This window comes from Mytilus edulis, chromosome 1, assembly GCF_963676685.1.
Source record: "Mytilus edulis chromosome 1, xbMytEdul2.2, whole genome shotgun sequence".
In the NCBI taxonomy this organism is placed as follows: domain Eukaryota; kingdom Metazoa; phylum Mollusca; class Bivalvia; order Mytilida; family Mytilidae; genus Mytilus; species Mytilus edulis.
In genome coordinates this window covers 104,433,319-104,457,310 of record NC_092344.1, presented here as the reverse complement: position 1 = coordinate 104,457,310, position 23,992 = coordinate 104,433,319, and the positions used below count along the sequence as shown (strand labels likewise).

Here is a 23,992-nt window from a genome sequence, read left to right as displayed (position 1 = left end):
TTACACCATTTTTGTTGTTTTCAAGTTTTAGCATTTTTTGTAAGACAAGGTAAGTATGAACGTATCGGAGGTTAGTGTTGTATAAAGTCATCTTAAAAATTGCATTAGAGAAAAACACAAGATTTAAATCCAGGCTCATGTGAAATGGGTTACATTAACCACCATATCAAACTGATGTATACGTATTATTCTGTATATATTGAAAGCAAATACCAATTTTAAGGTCTGAATCAATATAGCGTTTAAAAAATAATTCAAATTAGTAGTTTTCACAACTTATTTAGTAATGAATTTGAACTAATGAAATGTTATGCTGTATAATATTTTAGTTTCATAATACAGCTTTCCATGAAAAACCCTATTATATATGTTTTGAATCACTTGTATGTATTTTTTATGCTTGTATTAATCCACACCCCCATCTTTGTTACGGAGGTTAATATCAAACCAGTATCTAAATGCTGATACAAAGTAACACTTAACTCTTTAATGCTAGCTTTTCTAAACAATTTATTGACATTACAAATTAAAAAACTGTTTTCTATCAAGTTATATGTTTCTTTTAGTCAAATGGACTTGTTCTTGTCAAAATCTCCGTAACGATTCATGAACTTTCACTCAAAAATATGTTTTACCTAAACCGAATACTGTTCAACTTAATTTTATTAGCTCTATACATATAATGTCATCTTCCTTCACACTATAATGTATATATTATACTCAACTATGAAGTTTTGGGGTCAAAATAATTTCATTTCGAAACTTTCTATCCTCCGTAACGACATTTAAAACCTCCATAACGGACAATTCCAGTTCTTACCAACAGCAAACATATAAATGAATGTAAATATTGGAATTAAATGACAAACAAGACAACAGAATTAAAAAAATTTCTTAGTAAATCCTTATCGAAAAAGAGTAAAGTCCTGTTAGAGAAAAACACTTTTTTTTCCTTAAATTTCTATCCTCCGTAACGTAAATCAATGATATCGGTTATGATTTACATCACCTTTTGATATTTATTAGTGATAATTGATGGACTAATTTGGTATTTATAACAATGTACAAGAATTTCAATTGGTATGATCGTGTTTACATGCATGTTTAGATTTTTTTAAATTTGTATAACCTCCGTTACATTGATGAGTCCTAAATGATCTTGAAAATGTTTGCCATTAACCGCTGTTAAAGTTATGATTGTCGTCGTAATTACACAAGTTGTGTTGTAGACTATTTTACATCTGAGAAAATGGCTGATATAACGTTTATTAAACGTTATAATGTTGCTCACATAAAAGGAAAAAAGAAGTTAACCTACCTTTCTCAAAACAACATTTTTTTTCTCAAAATCTGTATTTTGTTTGTCTGTTTCCTTTATAATAAATGCTGTCTGCTACAAAAATGACTTTCGGCAGTGTCAGCAGCCGCTGATACTGATAAAAAAGTCTGACAACTTAACTGTAAATAACTGCGTCACGGAGGTTATTCAAACGGAGGTTAGATTTATTTACATTATACATGGAAATATGGAACAATATTGTTGAGTTGCTTTCTCAAAACTGATTATTGAGAAGCTTTATGGGTGATTTCAATGAAATAATCATCAAATTGATTTGTTCTTGGTTAGTACGTTCCAAAATACGCGTTACGTAGGTTGGATTCTTATATGCGACAATCGAAAAAAAGAGAAAAAGAAGATTTTTTTTAATTTTTCGTTTCATTGCAATAAAAGTTAAAGGCAGGATTTTAAAATTTGATGTATCAACTTTGCTTAAAGTCACTTTGGGCATGATTTCCAATCATATAAATATGTTTTGACTGTACCTAAAGATACGTTACGGTAGGTTATACGTTTATCGGCGACATTGGTTTAATGGGTAAATCTAAGTGTATATTATAACTTTGATTCTAAAATATTTTTGTGGATAAAAATCAATATAGTGTCAAATAAAAAAAGCAAATCTAATCATAATTTAGATGAAATAAAGTATTTTAATTCACACCGATATTTGGAGTTTTTCTTGGCGACATTCGGAATTCGTGTGATACCCGTATATTAAATAGAAAATCACACAAATATATTTAAGATATACATCACAAAAGAATATAATTTTATTTTAGTATACATATTAATCACTTAGAACACGAAAAAGATTATCTGTGACATATGTTAAGCTTGCATTTTGTGGTTATTTGCCGGCGACACTGTAATTTTGTAATTGTACCCATTTTTTGGGAATGACTGATTTAACTGAGTAAGGAACGGAAGAATAAAAAAAGACCCTACACCTCTCGTACATGAAAAAAATCCAATATTATCGTTAAGCTTGAGAAATGATCCGACCATACTTGGCAAGCAAACTTATTTTTTAATTTATTATTTCCTGTGGTGAGAAAAATGAATTGACAATTATTCCCCGCTGACCGCTAAAATATAACATTCATTTTTTATTCAAAACACGAAACGGGTCAGTGTTATTTAAGACAAGGAGAATAGAGGTGAAACATGACAATAATACATGAAGGCTTCAGACATGCGGTCTTAATTATAGATATTTATATAAGCCTTGTGTACATGTGACGTGTACAATTATTAATAAACAATGTACTACTAATATACACTTTGTACCACACATACAATTTACAAAAACAAACATGTATACTACACATAAACATGCATATAGCAGGGTTTGTTATAAATAGAAATTCAAAATAAAGTCAATAATTCCATATGCTAAATTTAGTGCAACAAGAGGAGGAGGGTCCATGATACGGAAACTGCGAGTTGATACCGGCATTGATGTTTATGTTTTTCTAACCACAAATCGACATGTGTCGGGCAAGAAAATGGGGGGAATCTTAGTGAAAAGTGAAGGAGAGCTAACGTCGTACCCTTATCCCTTGCCACTGTTTCTTGTAAAATAGCATAATCGTACAAATATGCGTATTAAGTACATGTCAATGGCTACTCTATACCTGGTCGATATTAAACATTCCATAAATAATTCGCGTAACTTCACGAACAACGTGAGCATGTTTCATTAGACATTTAGCCACACAATATTTGTCATACTCACAGTTATATGCATCCTCAGCATACTGACTTCCATCCAAACATATAACAACTTTCGCCATGTTAACTATAGTTGTTGACTGATAATATTATTAACTGACCTAAATCCGAGCCTAAATCTGTACTACGTTTTATTTCCACACTTCGACAATCACCAACAAAAATTTCCACTCGGTTATCGTCTTTCAAATGGGATTTTAAAATTGTGAAATAAATACTAATTTGGCCGGAGTTGAAATGTTTGTATACACAAGTTTATTATGGAGAAAAATCAATGCGTAAATTATTATCATATATCAAGTTGTAATCTTGAAGTATCGATCAGAATATGTTATCTTTTAGAAAAAGCTGGTCTGTTGAAAAACACTAAAATAATAAAAATTCCATCAACATTAATTTAAAAAAAGAAGTCTTGTTTCCGTATGGTAGGCTAAAGTTATGTTAATTGTTTTGTTTTGCGTCCATTTACTAGCTGGGACAAAAAAGTATTTTTTTACCTCGCATATATAGTTATGCATTAATATTTTATGTAACTTGAACAAAAAGAAACAATCTGGATGTTTCATGATTTACATTTAACCATACAAACAAGATATACTTCCCCATTTAAGTATTGTAATATATACATATTGTATACAATTGCTCTATGAAACTGCGCAGATATGTGCTATATATAAAGAATAGAACAATAAAGAGGACATAGAAATATAGGTCACCATACGACTCTAAAACATATAAATACCAACATTGTAAGGCAAGTTAAAAAATACAGTTAATGGTCAGTATGGCATTCAGCTATAAATGATAAAAACTAGTACAAAAACTTCCATTTAGGTTGACATCATATATATGAAATATCTGTCATATTATGGATACAAAGATATGTAGGAATTTACATAGATTTTACAGTTATCTGTAAGAATCTCTGTTGGCCAATTCAGCTATTCAGAGAGAAGTGTTTCTTGATCTATCAAATTATGTGCCTTATGATTTATAAATAGTCCAGCTTATTTAAAAAAAGGATTTAAAAAACAGAAACTCTAGTTCCAAAAGAACATGTTACATTAAATTAAACATGCTATAATTATTTAAACTTGACGCAATTTTGTACTGAAACAACACTTCTGAAATAGGTGGGTTGACGAACTGAAAATAAAGCTTTCGTTTCTGCAGTTATGCGAATACAAATTGCATAGTCGATGAAGGCATCTTGATGTATTTTTTCTTTACCTTAAAATGGATTGTTTACGATTTCGACAGAGAAACTTGCCGCTCCAAGTCTGGATGCGATTTCCATGTTTTCCAAATGAATAATGCTCTGCTGACGTTCCCGGCATGGCCTCAAAAAGTCCAAAGCAAATTGCTCGAAGACGTAATAAAATACCTCAGCCATCAATGATGAATTATGGATAGCCTTAACTTTTTTTATGTTTTCGAACGATTGGAAATTAAAACTGTTGAAATGGCGCCTTTCAAAGGTTAATATTCCACAACACACATACTAATAAATGTTTGATTAATGATACTTAATACAGTCTCAAAGCTTATTCTTGAATTATTTGTATCTAAATCATATAGAAATGGAATATGTTGAATTTGTAAAGGTATATATACGAGGCGAATAAAGCGTGATACGGGATAAAGTCCGCAACACAACAGCACAATGTCATCAAAGTAGACCATCATCCCATTCTTAACAAACTGTGAATTAAGACAGCGGTTTACCAAATGCTGACATCAACACGAAACTCTGAACTAGGGATATTCGATTAAGGATGACTTTTTTGTTCTTAACCAATCACTTGTAAAACATTGCGAAGGCAAAATAATAGTTAATAAGTAAATGTCAGGGGTTTTGTTAATATTCAGGAAACAGTTTTTTTGTTATATACATATGATATTATTTTAGCTTATCTAAAATAAAAAATAATAGACCACTTAGATGTTTTGATTATTGGCGATCACATTCCCAAAATTGATTTGTTTATATACTATAGACGATGTTATTCTTAGGCTGGGTTAATCAATTGTTCGAACGTTTATACTAATTATTTGTTACGCCCATTGTATTGAACAGTATTGCTCATATTTCACCTTTTTTATATGCATAGTGTTTCAAATAAGCGTGAAGGTTGGTACCTATTAGAACGTTTAAACCCGCTGCAATTGTTTGCATCCTTCCTAAGTCAGGAATCTGATGTTCAGTAGTTGACGTTTGTTGGTGTGTTACTCGTTTGAACGGTTTTACTGAAGTCATTTTGGGGCCCTATATAGCTTGCTGTTCGATGTGAGCCAAAACTCCGCGTTGAAGACCGTATTTTGACCTACAATGGCTTACTTTTATAAATGGTGACATGGATGTAGAGTTGTCTCATTGGCACTCATACCACATCTTCTTATATCTATATAGTAAATGTTTTTATGAGCTGAGACTTCAATTAAAAAGCCTTGCCTTGCCTTGCCTTTGCCTTGTCTCGTAAAACAATAATGGCAAGGCTAAATGTTGTTTTTTCGGTAATAAGTGTTTTTAAATGAGTATTACGACTCGACATCAAACTTTGAATTTGAACTTGTGTAAGTATGGCGATACCTAAAGGTTGAATGTCTAAAAGATGACTTTCTCAGAATCATAAAACTGATAAATTTGAAATGAAAACAAAAAGAATGGTATGCCTATTTTTGCATTTATACATGTTGATTGTTATGAGATGCAACCAAGCCCATGATACGTTTATTTTTACAACTCGTGCCAAGGACAGAGCATAATGTTACAAACTAAGTATAATCTGCTCTTGTCTGTGTAACATTTAGGATAGTGAATATTAATGGAGATTTCGCATGTCACAGTCATTTTGACATCTGACATTAATTCAGTGTATCCTTTTGGAAACGAGCATATCAATCAATTAAAGAGTATTTAGGATTCAGGAAATTGAACTTCTATCATTTGATTTATAAGAAATAAGCCAATAACTGATATGATCTCTAGTTCGTTCGTATGTGAACGATATCATTTTTTTTTTTTAAAAATTTTGTGTGTTTGAAATAGTATTTGTACATGTCACAAAAATAATGATTCAAATGATTAAATTTGAATTTGCATTCGAAATATTGTTTTAAGGAGTTACTGCTATATTTCAATGCCTCATATCTGTAAATAGTGAAAAAGTACCATATTTCAAATCCATTTGTGTACCAATTAAAACGAATGTAATAAATATGATAAAAGCCATATCAATTTTCCAAGACCTTCCGACAAAGTTATCGTCAAGAGATTCATCAAGTTTTATTTTCTAGTATTCAATGAAATTGTTGACTCATATCCATCAAACCAATATTTATTTCCTAGATAACCAAATGAAGAGCGCGTGTCATCAGCAAAAAAATGTAAATGTTACAAAGTGATTTAAAGTATTTCTTACATCATCGGAGAGTAAATTTATAGTAGCCAATCTAAGACAATTAGCTTTTGTTTAGCGTAATGTAAAGATTACATCGTGTAATGATAAAAAAACGTAACAAACAAGACTTGAACAATACTTCATTTATATGTCCCAACTCGTTTTGCTTTTATTTCCCGTGTCTGTAGTGACGTTTTTGGATTTAAATGAACGCAATCATTATACTTCTGCATGGTACATTATAAGGTCAGTAATTTTGTAGCCACAAATTACGAAAACCTTTACTTAGTTCTCTATAGATTAATTGTTTGAATGTACCTGTAGAAAACTTATTTCAAACGAGATAGCACATCCTAATTTTTACAGTGATGTTGTTTACCAAAATCTAGATATGATCCGGATCGATCTTTAAAAAAAACTAATTCTAAAAGGTAACACATTCAACACTGTATAACTTTAAATATTGTTTTTATTGGTATAAATATTGATTTAGTTACCAGTAAATTAAAACCATGCAAAATATGATTGTTATACACATATGCACATTCACGATTCTACAATCTGTCGATACCTATATTTTGGCATTGCTACCTTGTAAAAGGTCATAGTTTTTTTCTGTTTGCTTATGACGTTTTTACGCTAAATCCACTGGGTGATGGATGTGTACTAATTGCTTTTTTAGTCTTAAATACATTAGTTGTTATTGGCTTTGAACTAGCTGTCAGTAACTAATTATGACATTACTCTCAGATCTGAACTTAGTGACTTTTTTGTTGCGAGGGATGTATAAATACCCTTACACGTGCGAATGCTTTTTTTGTCCTTTGTGACTGATAGTTTGTTATGTTACACTACTCAGTGTAACAGGCTGGGGATGGTATTCCAGCTAATGTGTTTAACTCCGCCACATTCTGTTTGCGCCTGTCCCAGATGAATTCCCGTAATTCAGTGCTTGTCTTTAGTCAGGCCGTTAGATTTATTGTTTTAACTGTTTTACATTTGGCCTTTCAGGGCCTTTATAGCCGATTATGCGATATGGGTTTTGTTCATTGTTGAAGGCCATACGATAACCTTAACTTGTAAACTCTCTGTTGGAGAGTTGTCTTATTATCGATCATACCACGTCTTCTTATTTTTATATTTTAAATGGATATAGTGTTCGACGATTGTTACAAAATTTCTTAAATATGGTGACCATACTGTAAATTATAAACTTTCCTTTATCTGACTCTGATAACTTATTTTAAACTAAAGAATTAATAGGTCAAAGTCAATGAGACAACAACCCTACATCATAAGTTTACGACAGAAACAATTATCAAGTCTGGAAATAAATAGACAGTTAATTACAGAGTCAATGTCATATAGATGAAATTGTCTGAATTTTGGTAATTTGTCTAGAATAGAAAAGCAGGAAGATATTAGGTCTTCCAATATAAATCCTTGGAAAAATGTATACATCACGAAATTAATTTCCAAATACTATATTTTGTCGATTTTCTGCTGATGGAAATTGACAAAATAATTGATATCGAACTAAGACTTTAAGTTGAGTCATCAAATATACCAAAGATTTATTCAAAATTGAGTTGCATTGATTTGTTAAACTTTGATAACTTTATCAAATATTTGTAATTAAGATGTACGTGGCAGAAAGGTTTACAAAGTCTATCTTTTTCATTCGCACTTTCAAAATGATTTGCAGATGATAACTTCAAATTGCGTTTTAAGACAGTTAGTTTACTCGTTAGGAACTCCTAAGCCAGTTTATACTATACAAAATAGTATTACCGTTGTCCTGTAATATCAATTGTTTAATTCAATACAAGCTTTAAGTTAACACATTTTTTTCTATTTTTCTAATAGTTCATGCTGTTCGAAGAGTATCTGTGCCCGCTGTTTACAGCTTGTTGGTTATTTCTTAAATCGTTCATTTATATTAAACAACCATATTTAAGAAATTATTCTATGATAAAATAAATGATAACCATCGTAGTAGTAGGAAATAAATAATGATGATTCAGATTTTCAGTTGATTCAAACATGAAAAAATAACAGTCACAGATTTTCAGTTGATTCAAACATGAAAAAATAACAGTCATGAAAAAAGAGCTGGTCCTTTATACTGATAATAATGGATTTCATGTTTGTTGTCTATCAATTCCAAATAAACTAATCCCATCAGACATTATCCGTGATGATATACAATATAGGTCTTGATTAAAACTATTTATAGAAACAATTGTATTAAAATATTATGAAATTGTGCTAGACTTGTTGATATTTGTCTACTAGATAAGATATAATACGAAAATAAATAACGGAAGTAGTTAAAGCACACGCTTTCCTTCCCTCCTTAAATTCCCAAAAATATAGATTGAAAAATCCTATCTTAATTAAGCAACAAGTTCTCAGTTTAGCCTTCACCAAATATCCAATCATATTTCAGAGTACGATAGCTGATATCTAGGTGGCACGGTAGTATTTCCTGGCCCATAAGGGATAATGATAGCCTTTTTAGAATTTTCACCACTTTCTAACACTGCAAAAAAATCTACATTCACAGTTAATTGAAGTACTTTCATTTTACTATTCAGAAATGAATTTGAATATGTATCATGACCGTTTACTTTTTTTGCTATTTTTAAAAACCTAAGGCCACTAGTACTTTTAGGTCTTTTATGGTGCAGTGAATAAAAAATTAAAAAAAAATCTCAAAAATTCATTTTCATCTGTATACATGTAAAATTATTTCATATTTTTCTACACCTGATTCATCCCTCAGTTTGGGAAAGTATGTTCAGTTGATACTGTATTTTTTGTCCAATCACACTGTTTAGATACATTAACCTAAGTAGGGTACACAAAAGAGCAACCTAAATTCTGGAATGCAAATACTACCGTGCCTTAATTTACCACCATTAACAAAAATCTAAGCATAGATGTAATATTACATCTATGATCTAAGGAACGGTTATATCAGCTATTACTGTTAAGGAAGGTATCATAAAAGTTACCAATACAAACTATAAGAATTCTGAGTATAATTGTCTTTTGTTTTATTTTGATTTGTTTTGCAATGTAAATGCACAAACTGATCAACCAAATTGCTATTTGAAATAATGATGTCAAATGTTGGTCAAGTATAGAAATCACTGGGGAAAAGTAATAAAATACATCAGTCAACAATAATGAATTATAAGATAGTCTTAACTTTTGTTTAAACTTTGGAATGATTTAAAATTTAAACTGTTGACATGGCACCTATCAAAACTTAATATTCCACAACATACATACTTATAATGCGGCGGGCTTAAACGTTCAATAGGTACCAACCTTCAACCTTATCTGAAACAATAGTGTTACAGAATCACTATAAAATATCAATTGAAATGCTTAACTTAATCAGAAGACCTACTTTAACATAGATTAGTGCACAAATAAATTTGATCTATAAAATAAGGAGTAAGATGATAATCAATACCAGAAAGACAACCATAACCTAAATAAATGCCGCAAAATGAGGAAATGTACACAGGTAAATGAAAATAATTTTCTTGTAAGGTATATGATATAAAGTAATGGAAAACGGAAATATGTTTTACAAAAAGAATAAAACTGAAGTAAATCTACTTCATAATAAGATATTGTTATGAAGAATAAATGCATCATACAACATGTTTAACCCCTCCGCAATTTTGCGACTTTCCCAAGTCAGGAGTCTGTGGCCTTTGTTAGTCTGGTATCATGTTGAATTTTAGTTTCTTGTGTATAATTCGGAGTTTAGTATGACGTTCATAATCACTGAACTAGTATGCATATTTGTTTAGGGGCCAGTCGAAGGACGCCTCCGGATGCGGGAGTTTCTCGCTACATTGCAGACCCATGGTTGGGTTGTTGTCGCCTTGACACATTCCCCATTTCCATTCTCAATGTTATGCATGCGATATCTCGTATTAGAGGTTTTTATACACATCGAAGGTGTGCCATGAACGCAAATGAGACAACTCTCCATTCAAGTCAAACGTCTAAAAAGTGTTATAGATCAAAACACGGCCTTCAACACGGAGTCTTTGCTCACGCATAATAGAAAACTATAAAGGGTCCCCAAATTACTAGTGGTAAACAACTTATCGACAAACGATAATCGGGTTCCTGATTTAGGACAGGTGCAAACAAATGCATCGGGTTTAAACGGCAATGTAATACTGTAACATACAAAGACAAACTAAGAAATATTAATTGAAATTGCTTCGTATCAGTTAATGATATTACTCTTTAAAGTTGAACGTAGAAGATATAATTCATTGTATATTGTTGTACTCTAACACGATGATAGATGGGCAGCTTTGCATATAAATCTTAACAAAACCGTAATTGTTTATTTTTTATCTCAAAGGTTCCAATTCTATTATTTTCTGTTTATGTGTATGTTTACTGTATTATAAACATACTGTAACAATTTGTGTAAATGTTTCCTGGTTCTTTTAAAAAGTTTCTAAGCTTTAAACTTCACAAATAGTTTATATATTTAACAACTTGTAGTAAACCCAACACTTAAAATGTCTTTCTTAAATTAGTTTGCAAATCAGTTTGCTCCCACTTTATTGTTTTAGCTATCTTTCTAATCTTAAAATTAACATTTCTCCTGTATACTTGGGTAAGATATATTCAGCTAATTTCCTTGCAAAGGTTGTTTAGTTTGAAAAAATACAAGTTTTATTACTGCCTTTATTTCTTTATTTTCCCATCTTTTACAAGTATTTACCTACTTGGCGTCTTACCCCAACCAAATAATTTTCATTCCGATCGTTCTATTAATTTTTATTTTTATTTCTTTGCCTTTTTCAAGCACTATATAACGCCAAGTGTATTACAGGGGTATAGAACTTCCGTTTCGACAGTAAATCCTTCCTAAGGTATAAAGTGGCATGTTGCTGGACAAAAATTCTGTCCCTGTCTAATACATTTTCATTGCCAGTATAAAGTTCACGACCTTCATCTCGGACAAACTCCTACCTCACAGGAACTACTTGTATTTTTTGTTATATTGTTCTCGCCTTGAACTTGCATGTAATTATTATATTTGCCACTTGACGTACAGCAAACACAAATCAATCAATTAATCAAGTTCTGTAAATTATTGATTGAAATAAGTTTTCAGTAAATAAAAAAATTAGAAAGTTTGCAAGTTATATGGCAGATGAGGTAATCCATCTTGCATGTCAAAAGCCTTTATATTCTGAAATATTGACATGTCATAGCTGTACTGGTTATCAAAACCCATAACCTAAATGTAATGTTGTTGCACAACCCAACATGGATTGATTAAATGCATTACTGGGACTGTTACAGCATAAACCTATTACATATTTATAACCAACATAAAAAATAAGTATCAAATTAACACCTTGTTGTGTACGGCATATCTTAATGGTAAAGTAAGCTCAAAGTTTGAGAAGCAAAACATTTCAAAGACAAAACAACAGAGACATGAAAGGAAGAAGTTTATAGTCAGAACAATCAACGCAGTTTTACTGGTCTTTGTTTAAACCTTCTAAACAAAAAAAACAAAAAAAAAATGAAAGATATTGAGTCGAATGGTATAATTCTAAACATAGTATGATAAAATGATATTATTAGTTTTTTTCCATTTCCTTATAACTACTGAAATATATTTGTAGTGGTATACATTGTACGGTATCTGGTCAGTATTTTATAGAAAATTACATAACATTTGGACACATCAGTGATTAAATCAGTTGTAACAATAAGATTTATAACAGACTTCATCGCAGGAAATCCATTTTATTTGATTAACAACACTTAACATAGACATATCAATACAGAATCTGTCATGATTTCTTAATACGACAGATGAATTATTTCCTAGAATAGCACGGAAATGTAAGGAAGTAAGTATTTGAAGTTTCCATGTAAAACGTGCACTGGATAGTCTAACTGTGAACTGTATTTATTATTACTGTGAACTCCCATGGCGTTTGTCATTTGCGTTTTAGAATTTACATTGTTTTCTCCCATAAGTAGTTATACGAGAATGAAAATAATATTACTTAGCCGTCCTAAAACGAACTGTTAATCTACAAAACTACAATAACGTTAATTTCAATACATGTATTGCCATAATTTTAACTGTCTTTCCGACTTTTTTTTATTACAAAACCATGAAAAATGAACGAAAACATATGACCTACTGTTAAATTGGTTTACCCAGAATGCCAAATTGTACCTATGATTACGAAACATTTATTATAATAGCTTATTGGGATCCTTAGTAGACTACGAGGATAGCTTTTTATATTCATATGTTCACACTGCTGCCTGGATAAAAAAAATGTATATGAAGTGACTATAATGTCAAAGATACACTTTAGAATAACATGAAAGTACATTATATCAATTAATCAATATTTGATATACAAAATAATTTGTAATTGACTTTCATTATGATTGATTTGTCGTTAGTTTTATTTAATTATCACCATCAAAATTATGTAATGTTGTCATTTCTATTCCTTCGAGACTATCTGTAATTCTATAATCGTGCAAGTAAGAAATAGGTATGCGATATGGAAATATTTTTGCTGAATAGTTACATGGAGTAACCATTAATTAGATTAATATCAGCTGATGTAAAGTAAATGAATAATCCCATGAAAATTATCATCTGTACGTGATGTTTGTCTCTAAACGATGCCTTGCGATTTGTATGGAGTTCATGTGCATCGTTTGAACCTGTCAAGTCATACGTAAATTAAATAATAGCGAATGGAAGTCTCGAAAAATCGTTTCATGAGGCTGATTAGCCAATCAATTTGACGATTGTTTTGAATCACACTCCGCAGTGTGCACGTGGTACGAGGAATATATCTTTTTTTCTATTTGTATATAGCCATATTCCCTAGTCAAGGGTTCCGAACCAATCCCCTCTTCATACAAAAAACGTAATCTATTAGATATCACTTTTACTCTCATCAGAAAATGCAATTTTCATGTTTATATGTTAACGCTTTCCTGTTTGTGATTATTTGTCATTAAACGTTTCAACAATGTTAAATTTCTAAGTCTGAGTCGACAAATTTTGGTGCAGATATTTATATCCTCTGCTATGAAACAACAATTCAATATCGTTATTTTTTTTTTTAAAGTTCGATGTAAATCATTAAATATGTAACGTAACAACTGTCTATATAATGTTATTATCTCATTTCGGTGTTGCGTTTTGTTATTCATCCTTGTTCTGAACAAAAACCATTCTTTCGCACATTCAGAGACAGACTACTTCTATAAGTATAACTATCATGATTTAAAGGTACCCATAAAAACTGTATTACAGATTGCGTCATATTTTATAACGGGATCTCATGATATCATGAAGTCTAACATTTAGACAGTTAAGTTGATACTCCCTATGCCGTAAGATGATATTAGTCTTAAACACATTATATTCCGTCGGTCGACTATTAGAAAAGGACATTATGCAACCATTTAACCCTATATTAAGGTTTACACCTTTTCTTCCAATATCCATAATCAAGGTTGCCATTTTTATTGTTATGATGTCAATGAAACAAGTTTCTTGGGTGGTATTGCCTGCCAAGCATCTATATAAAGTAAGTTTGTCTAACCAATCAGACAGTAGAAGCGGAAATATCTGGTTTCCAAATCCTGTAATATCTGTTACTATCTCTCTCTAATAGTCCTCTGATCTGCAAATTAACTGATTGTAAACTATTCCCGATTGTGACATGTAGACTAAGTGTATTGATTTGCATGGCGGATGATGCTTGAAAAGCAGGGCTACCTTTCCGGTTGAGTTGCTTGTGGAATTCCTGCATTTCCCGTAGTTTTTTGTAGTAAGTTTAAACAATATTTATTCAGATAAATCAACATTAAACATATTATACAATGAAATAATATTAAGGATTCAGAAACAAGCAATTTGCTTTTACAAATCTGTCTCCTTTTACAAAAATAATACACTTTTTGAACAATACATAAATGCTTGTCAATGAGACAACTATCCACTAAAACACACAACTTTAATTTTTAGTCATTAGATATTTAACAGTAGGCACACATTTAAACATGCAAACATTAGACCTTTAACAATATACAAAAACGTCACGAAAGTAAGCTATGCATTGACATTATTAGACCTTTAAAAAGGAGCAAAGATCTTTTCCAAAAATTAAACTGTATTTTGCCTTTAGAATTCAAAATGTTAAACATTAACTTACGGTCTTATTTCAGTCAATATATCACATAAGATCGTGTACTGATGTAACTGATATCTAAAAGAAAGATCAGTTATAAATTTAGCTCTTTCCAGGCCAAATTAACTTTTCAATGTGAGTACGTAATGGTATGGATTTATTGGAGATGACCTCTTTATATAGTTTGTGGGTAATCCTATTTTGAAATTGATAATGGAAATGGGGAATGTGTCAAAGATACAACAACCCGACCAAAGACTACAGCCGAAGGCCACCAGTGGATTCACCCCTAAAAAAATGTGTTATTGGTCTGTGAAAACAGACGGCATACTAATCTCCAAAACATATAAATAAACCAAGATCATAAAAAGAGGCTCATGACTTGGGACAGGCGCAAAAATGCGGCCGGGTTAAACATGTTTTGTGAGATGTGTATAGGAAGAAAAGAAACGCGACCTCAAGTGGAGATTCAGACAAGCTCGAAGACGTCAGATCTATTTTTTGTTTGATAGGTTGATCCGTTTGGTAATGACCTACACCAATGAATTTCGGTCGGAATTATTTTTATAGAAAAGCATTTTGGCCATTCTTCCCTCATGAATGTCAATGCATTATGGAAACCAATTGTAATATAGTTCTTTAATTCTTTATGCAACTGTATAGCATAATTTCACAATATTTGTATTTTCGTTTTCTTCATTACGAGGCATTGTATTCAATAGTTATTACTCAGATTGCCATGACAATACCAACTTCCTATCAATTGTGTAAGATAAGGCGCCAATCTAAAATCCTTTTGAATGGTATTACGGCAGTATGACATTATCAATGGTTATTTATTCAGTTCTGTAAATCTGAGAACAAAGTAAGATAATAAATTCCACATCATTGGTTGAATAACATTTATCTCTTTGTTGAATGACAGTAGATTCTTTCAAACCAAGTATGCAAGCCATGATTCCGAAGATGTCTGTATTTGCACGACTTATCTGTGACACAAACATATACTACTTTTAAGTGATCCAGAGAACTAATATTTTAATTTTGATTTAAAAGAACAAAATCTTGTTTTCACTTTTTTATTAGAGCAACGTAAGTCGATTCAGATAAGTCATCAACTACTAGAAATACGTATGACGTCTATAAGATCTATTGACTCTTTTATCAGAATCACATGATTTACCAGTGTGTCTGGTCAAGAATGTTTCCTCGGTGACTTGAATATTTAGTTCTACTCGAGTTTAAATACATTAAAGACATAGAATGATTAGTTCTTCAATTTTGCAATATCAAATATATCTTGACAAATACTTTTACTGGTAATAGCAAGTTCTCCAATAACAATATATAATTTTTATATAGCTGAGAATGCTATCGAATAACTGTTTTGTGTCTATAACAGTTTGAGGAAAGAACTACAAGTTAAAGATAAAGACTATTACATTAAGATATTAAAAAGATATAGATTGGTTGTGGAACTAATAAAAAATAAAACGATCAAGCTTTTCTATTTTAAAGGTAATGGATGACGCCTTGATTAAATAGTAAACGTGCTATGGCTATGCGTGGAAGGTTCGTAGTTCGTTCTAGAGATTGCATTATAAGTTTTATATGGTGCTTTCCACGTTAGTGCAATTATTCTGAAACAAAATTCACGGCAAGACCTGAAGAGTTGGGAGTTTGAAATTGTAGAGGAAAACATAATAAAGATTTTCCCCGTTATGTGTGTACACCAGACGCACATTTTGTCTAGAAAAGACTTATCAGTGGCACTCAAATCAAAAAAGTTTAAAAGCCAAAAAGAGTACGAATTTAAGGAGCAGAGAGGGTCCAAAATTCCGACACGTTTTGGCAAGGACGTATAACTAACACATAATTATACGTAAATTGTTTTTCAAAGTGCAGCTTAGCTATTCCTGGGATAAAAAATTCATATGATTTTCTTTTACATTCATCTCATTTCCATCTTCCCAAAGAAAAAAATACGCACACACAAAAATCAGGAAAAAAAACCTGACCTCGTGATATTTATAGTTGCATGTTTCACCACACAAGAGTCATTAATATTATTACTTATTTCTATGATAAAAATTTTGTGATAATAATGCTCTTACATAGAATTTATGATAAACAAAACATTCTCTCTGTATTAGTATCAGTTTCTCATTAAATAATGAACGTCCATTTGCCCATATAATATGTACAAGTGACTGGGAACAATGTTAATATTAATAAAGTAACTTGAACTCGCTTTGATCAATCAAATCTTAAAGATTGAAACAAACCATGCTTCAACTATAATGTTGAGTGATTGTAGTCATGTAGAGTCAAACACGTATAGTTACGTCAAGATCATAATAAAACTGATTTGCATAGTCTTGTGAGAAATGAACTGAGTGTTATTACGTCATCTATATTGCTTTTTACTTATAAGTTCTTTCAGTAGTTTGTTTCGTTTGAAACGTGTCAATTTTCAATTAATTTGTGTTGTTTCACTCAGCAAAACACTATATATTGTAAGTAATCACTTTGAAATGTACTGATACAAAATACAGCATGTACTTTTATTACTAAAAGTGTTTGGTAGTTTGAAATATTGTAGTGTAAGATTAAGAAAGATCTTATCACGTGAAATTGATATTTTTTGTAAATAATACCCGAGACGTTTCTGTACAGAAACAATTGGAAAGTCTGACAAGATATGTTTTATTTATACACATACTCTGATTCCCTCTAAAACTATATACGGTATTAGTGTGAAAACGCGCGACTGGTGTGACAAATTATAAAAGTTTCTACTAATAAATCCTGCAAGAAGTCAACTTATTTAATTCATTTATAGGAAATGAAACCTCATATCGAGTCCAAAAGAGAAAAAAAAAACGTGTTTAATTTTACAATAAACCTCAATTGTAATTGGTGATAAATTGTCTCTTCAACGTTAAATTGGATTTAATCTTTGATGAAATATTTTTTTAAATAAAAACAAAACTCAACAATTGTGATTGGACTTAATTATTGGTATCATTATTGCATTAAACTTCAAGCGAACTCTTACTGTGAACTCTAAGGTTGAAATTTTCTTCCAAAGTTTACTGAAAATATTGGATGTTAATTATTTCCACAAACGCTTATAAAACAAAACGTTATATTGCAAGCAAATTGTGTGTGTGAAAACTAAATGTCTAATCAAGCAAAAACCTAATATATCGAGGCAAAAATAATTCCTCTATAAAACAATCAAGTTTTTGTAAATGGCTTAACAATGGTGACACAAACCCAATCGACGCAAAGGATAAGATTAGTCTTATACTGCTGTCTATAATAGTTCTTTTAAATTCTTATTCAGACGAGTTGAGAAACAAAAGTCAAATGTTTCCGAATATTTGTTCACCAATGAGTTATTGACATTCAAAAAAGGATACACGGAAACTCAAACATTGGTTATATATGGGCTGAGAACGTGAGAGTTGTTTGGTTGAGGAGACAGTTTGACAGCATGGTGCATAAATACGCAGCCACGTTTGGTCGGCACGAAAACGTTATAATCAATGCCTTCATGCGGATAGAAAACCACGCTCTGTACATGTGAAAATACAATTGCAACAACTCCTTAATTTTTCCGTAGGTTGCCTGTTGCTAGGCAAAATGTCTGTCCTTATCCAAAACCTACTTTTTTTTTACAAGGACCTTATTTTTTTGTTAGTTAATGTGTTCTCATCATGAACACATATGCAATGTTTACCACTTGACGTAGAGCAACACATATCAATAAATTAATCAATTTCTGTAAATTATTGATTGAAATAAGTTTTCGGTATATAACTAGAAATTAGAAAGTTTGCAAGTGATATGGTGGATGTGGTAATCCTTCTTGCTTGTCTTGCTGTTTAAACCCTTTTGAATCTGGTTCTCTTAAACATTCGATTCAGACTTTTGGTGGCGAGAAGAGGTCACGAAAGTAATTGAAGTAAAAATTCTTCTTCAGAATCATATCATATCTGCGATGTTTGTTCTACAGTTGTACTGCAAGTTGAACTTTTTATTGCAACTTAACTTTATATTTGATTACGAGTTCGTATTCGTGACAATTTAAGATTCTATTTGATGTTTATCTAATTAAGGCTACATATGAAAGTAAATTTTTGAATAAACCGGAAATGAATGTACTTTTGCGTAATTATATTGATCTAGCAATGTTGTTACAAATCTTTCAAATGACACTGAAAGTAACTTATATATACAGAAAGTAGTGGTTTTATTTTTTTATTCATACAAAAGTAACCAATAAGTTTTTTAACTGATGGAATAAAAGCTTTCGTGTGTTACCGGGAATGAGTTGATGTTGATCTGAGGTAGCCATTTTTCTTCATTGTTTTGACGTAAAGCAAACACAAATTAATAAATTACTAAAGATAATCAAGTAATGTAAATTATTGGTTGAAATAAGTTTTCGGTAAATAAGAACTTAGAAAGTTTGCAAGTTGTATGGCAGATGTGGTAATCGGCCATCTTGCATGTCAAAAGCCTTTATATTCTGAAATATTGAAATGACATAGGTAGACTGGTTATCAAAACTCATAATCTAAAAGTAAAGTTGTTATACAACAAGGATTGATTTATTGCATTGCTAGGACTGTTTGAACATATACCTATTACATGGGTATAACCAACAACAAAACAATTTAGCACCAAATAAACACTAACTTGGTGTGCACGACATATCTTAATAGTAAATTAAGCACGAAGTTTGAGATGCAAAATATTTAAAAAAAAATACAAATATAGAGCCATGAAACGAAGACGTTTCTAGCCAGAACAATCAACGGCCGTTGAATTAACATTACAACAAAACAAAATTTGATGAAAGATATTGAGTCCAATTGTATAATACCAAACATAGTTTGATAAAATGATATTATGATTTTCTTTTCTATTTTGTAACTACTTAAATGAATTTGTGTTGGTAGAAATTGTAAGGTATCTGATCAGTATTTTCCTGAAAATTACATAACATTTGGACACATCAGTGATTAAAGCAGTTATACCAATCAGATTTATAACAGACTTTATCGCAGGAAATCCATTTTATTTGATTAACTACACGTAACATAGACTTAACAATACAGAATCTGTCATGATTTCATAATACGACAGATGAATTATTTCCAAGAATATCACGGAAATGTAAGTACTGGTCGACTAAGTAAGTATTTGAAGTTCTTATAGGAAACGTGGCACTGGATAATCTAACTGTAAACTATATCTATTATTACTTTGAAAGTCCTTGGCTTTTGTCTTCGTTTTTAGAATTAACATTATTTTCTCCAAATAAATAGTTATACGAGTATAAAACCAAAACCTATCTGATATTATAACTTATTCGTACTACTTCGAACTGTTCACCTACAAAACTACTATAACGTTAATTTCAATATTGCCAAGATTTTGTCTTTCCGACTTTAGTAGAAAACCATGAACATTGAACGAAAAACGAAAAAAAAAGACATAGAGCAACAAACGACAACCATCGTAATTAATATATCATTCATTGGCTTTCTTTTTCTTTGTTTTTTTTTTGGGGGGGGGGGGAGGGGGGTTGAGCGTTCCAGATAAAAATAGACACATATATGAGCTACAAAAGCCGCACATCAGTGATTTTGATTTTAAAACCTTTTCATAAACCAATACAAACTAAAAGAATTCCTAATAATAATTCTTTTGTGTTATTTTGATTCATTTTGCAATGTAATTGCACAGATTCTTCGTATTAACTGATCAACCAATTAAATTTCTATTTGAAAAAAATTATGTGAAATCTTGGTCAAGGATAGAAATCACTGGACAAAAGTCAAATAAAACATGTAAATGGTGGGTGACACGCTGGATGCTGGAACAGGGTAACGAAACATCTATAATAACTTATTGTGATCCTTTGTACAACATGAAGATGGCATTTTATATTGATATGTTCTCACTACTGTCTTACGAACACATGTATATGATGTGACTTTAATGTCAAAGATGCGTTATATAGATACACTTTTAAAATAACATGAAAGTACTTTATATCAAGTAATCAATATTTGATTATACAAGACAATTTTTAATTGACTTTCATTATGATTGATTTGTCGTTTGTTTTATTTAATTGAAACCATCAAAATTATGTAATATTTCATTTTTATTCCTTCGAGACTATGTGTAACTATATAATTACGCATATTTCAGTTCATTAATGTACTTATATATCAAATTTCTGTTTTAAATCGTGCATGTAAGGAAAAAATAGGTATGCGGTATTGATGGACAAATTTTTGCTGAATAGTTACATGGAGTAACCATTAATTAGATTAATATCAGCTAATGTAAAGTGTAAGAATTATCCCATGAAAATTATCATCTTTACGTGATGTTTGTTTCAAACGATGCCTTGCGATTTGTATGGAGGACATGCACATTGTTTGAACATGTTAAGTTATACGTGAATTAACGAATAGCGAACGGAAGTTTCGTAAAATCGTTTCATGATGCTGGATAAGCCAATCAAATTGACGATTTTTTGTATCATACTCCGCAGTGTGCACGTGGTACGAGGAATATATCTTTATGTAGATACCCATATTCGCTAGCCAAGGGGTACGATATATCAGCTGCTCTTCATACAAAAAAACATAATATAAAATATCACTTTTACTCTCATAAAAAATAGCAATTTTCATATTTTCGAAATACACAAAGTTTATATAATGGAGCTTTATTTGTTTTTAAGTAAAATTGAGAATGGAAATGGGGAATGTGTCAAAGAGACAACAACCCGACCATAGAAAAAACAACAGCAGAAGGTCACCAACAGGTCTTCAATGTAGCGAGAAATTCCCTCACCCGGAGGCGTCCTTCAGCTGGCCCCTTAACAAATATATACTAGTTCAGTGATAATTAACGCCATACTAATTTCAAAATTGTACACAAGAAACTAAAATTAAAATAATACAAGACTAACAAAGGCGAGAGGCTCCTGACTTGGGACAGGCGAAAAATGCGGGGTTAAACATGTTTGTGAGATCTCAACCCTCCCCCTATACCTCTAGACAATGCAGAAAAGTAAACGCATACCAATACGCACATTAAAATTCAGTTCACGAGAAGTCCGAGTCTGATGTCAGAAGATGTAACCAAAGAAAATAAACAAAATGACAATAATACATAAATAACAACAGACTACTAGCAGTTAACTGACATGCCAGCTCCAGACTTCAAATAAACTGACTGAAAGATTATGATTTCATCATATGAACATCAGGCACAATCCTTCCCGTTAGGGGTTTAGTATCATACCATCAAAACATATATGAAAAGAACATAACCCGTGTCATGCCAACAACTGGTTTTTGAATAAATGTGTTTAGTTCCGATGCAAAGACCCTATAAGTGAATCAATATTAACGCCAAAATATGCAATCTATAATGACCTGACAACAGTATCGTAACTATATCCCTTCTTAATAAGTCTATTCAAAGGTATACAAAGTACCCATATGATTTATGGTTTTGACGCCATTACGTTGAGACAATTATTGTTAACGCTTTCCTGTTTGTGCTTATTTATCATTAAACGTTTCAACAATGTTAAATTTCTAAGTCTGAGTCGACAAATTTTGATGCAGATATTTTTATCCTCTGCATTGATACAACATTTCAGACATGGTTATCTTTTTAATGCAATGTAAATGTAAATGTCTATAGTGACAACTGTCTCTAACATATTAATATCTTTTATTATTCGTCCTTGTTCTGAACAAAAACCATTCTTTCATACATAAAGAAAAACAAACTACGTATGTAAGTATAACTATCATTATTCAATGGTACCCGTAAAAGCTGTATTACATATTGCATGGTATTTTTTAACGGGATCTCATGAAGTCTAGCATTTATGCATTTAATTTTATACCCCCAAATGCCGTAGGATGCTATCAGTCTGAAACATATTATATTCCGTCGGTCGACTATTAGATAAGGACATTATGTAACCATTAAACCCTACTTTACACTCTTTTTCTCCAATATCCATAAATATAGTTGCCATTTTGATTGTTATGATGTCTATGAAACACGTGTCTTGGATGGTATTGCCTGCCAATCAGCTGTATAAGGTAACTTTGTCTAACATATTAGACAGAAGCAGTGGAAATATCTACGTAGCGGGAATATTTGCTTTCCAAGTCTTGTAATATCTGTTACTATATCTAATAGTCGTCTGATCGGTATATTGAATGATTGTATTCTATTCCCGATTGGGAAATTGATTCTCAGTGCATGGATTCGCAGGCTTATTTTCTGGTTGAGCTGCTTTTTAGAATTCATGCGCTTCCCCTTGTTTTTTGTTGTTGTTTTTTAACTTGGTTTGTATCTTCTTTATGTGTTTATGAAATTTGTGGAAAACTACTAATGCCTTTGATTTATTAGTGACGATATTACTTTTATAAATGTAGATATGGTTTTTACTCCAAAGATAGAGCATCGCCACAAAAGAACACGAAAAAGACATCTAGATATGAATTTTATTATCGTCTTCTTCATTAGACAGAAGCTATAGTGCTGCTTAATGTCTAATAGCCGACCATCTATACAAGTTGAGCAACAGAAACTTCGAAAGATATGAAGTCATCAATATTGTTCTAAAGATATTAAAAAAAATGATAGTTAAAACGGCTTCTTTCAAGTTTCCTGACTAAAGACATGCATATTGGAATGGTCAAACGACTTTTGATTACTCACATCTTCCTTTCAATATAGACAAATTGAAAAGCGAAACGTACATAAGAGTACGTTAATAAAGATGGAATATCAGTTTTACATATAAAAAATCAAAAGAACCATTAACAATACCCTTAGTTATGTGCTTGCGTGCTTAAATATATACATTCTTAAGATTCCAATCATTAACATATTGTACCAAAACATAGTTAATGGCTAAATGAAAAGTATATTCGATTGTCGACATTTTAATAATAAAATGCATCTGCTATTTGAAAGAGATAATATTTTTTTGCAAATAGAAAAAAATCATTTTTTCTGTCTGTATATAACAGAGTCACTGTGACATTTATATCACATAATCAAATAATGCGTCAATCGTATCATTCTATTTGTATTTATGAGCAGCATGTACTCTATTTCATTTTAACCAATCCTAGATATTTGAAATTCAAGCTTTTATCTTCATCAAATTAGTTGTTTACGGCAGATTGCGGGAATCTTGCAAACTGTGATTACAT

The 23,992-nt window shown here is 31.1% G+C and overlaps 1 protein-coding gene across 2 annotated transcripts in view; it reads right to left on the bottom strand.

The window, feature by feature from the left end:
* LOC139498851 (universal stress protein YxiE-like) overlaps positions 1-23,992 on the bottom strand; it is a 76,221-nt gene that overhangs the window by 5,788 nt on the left and 46,441 nt on the right. Inside the window, exon 1 of one of the 2 annotated variants that reach the window (XM_071287442.1) lies at positions 3,078-3,552. The exons of the other annotated variant lie outside the window; for it this stretch is intronic. Coding sequence (XP_071143543.1) covers positions 3,078-3,135 — 58 coding nt within the window. The 5' untranslated portion in view covers positions 3,136-3,552. Of the gene's footprint in view, positions 1-3,077; positions 3,553-23,992 lie in introns of those variants that run through there. 2 annotated transcript variants of the gene reach the window in all.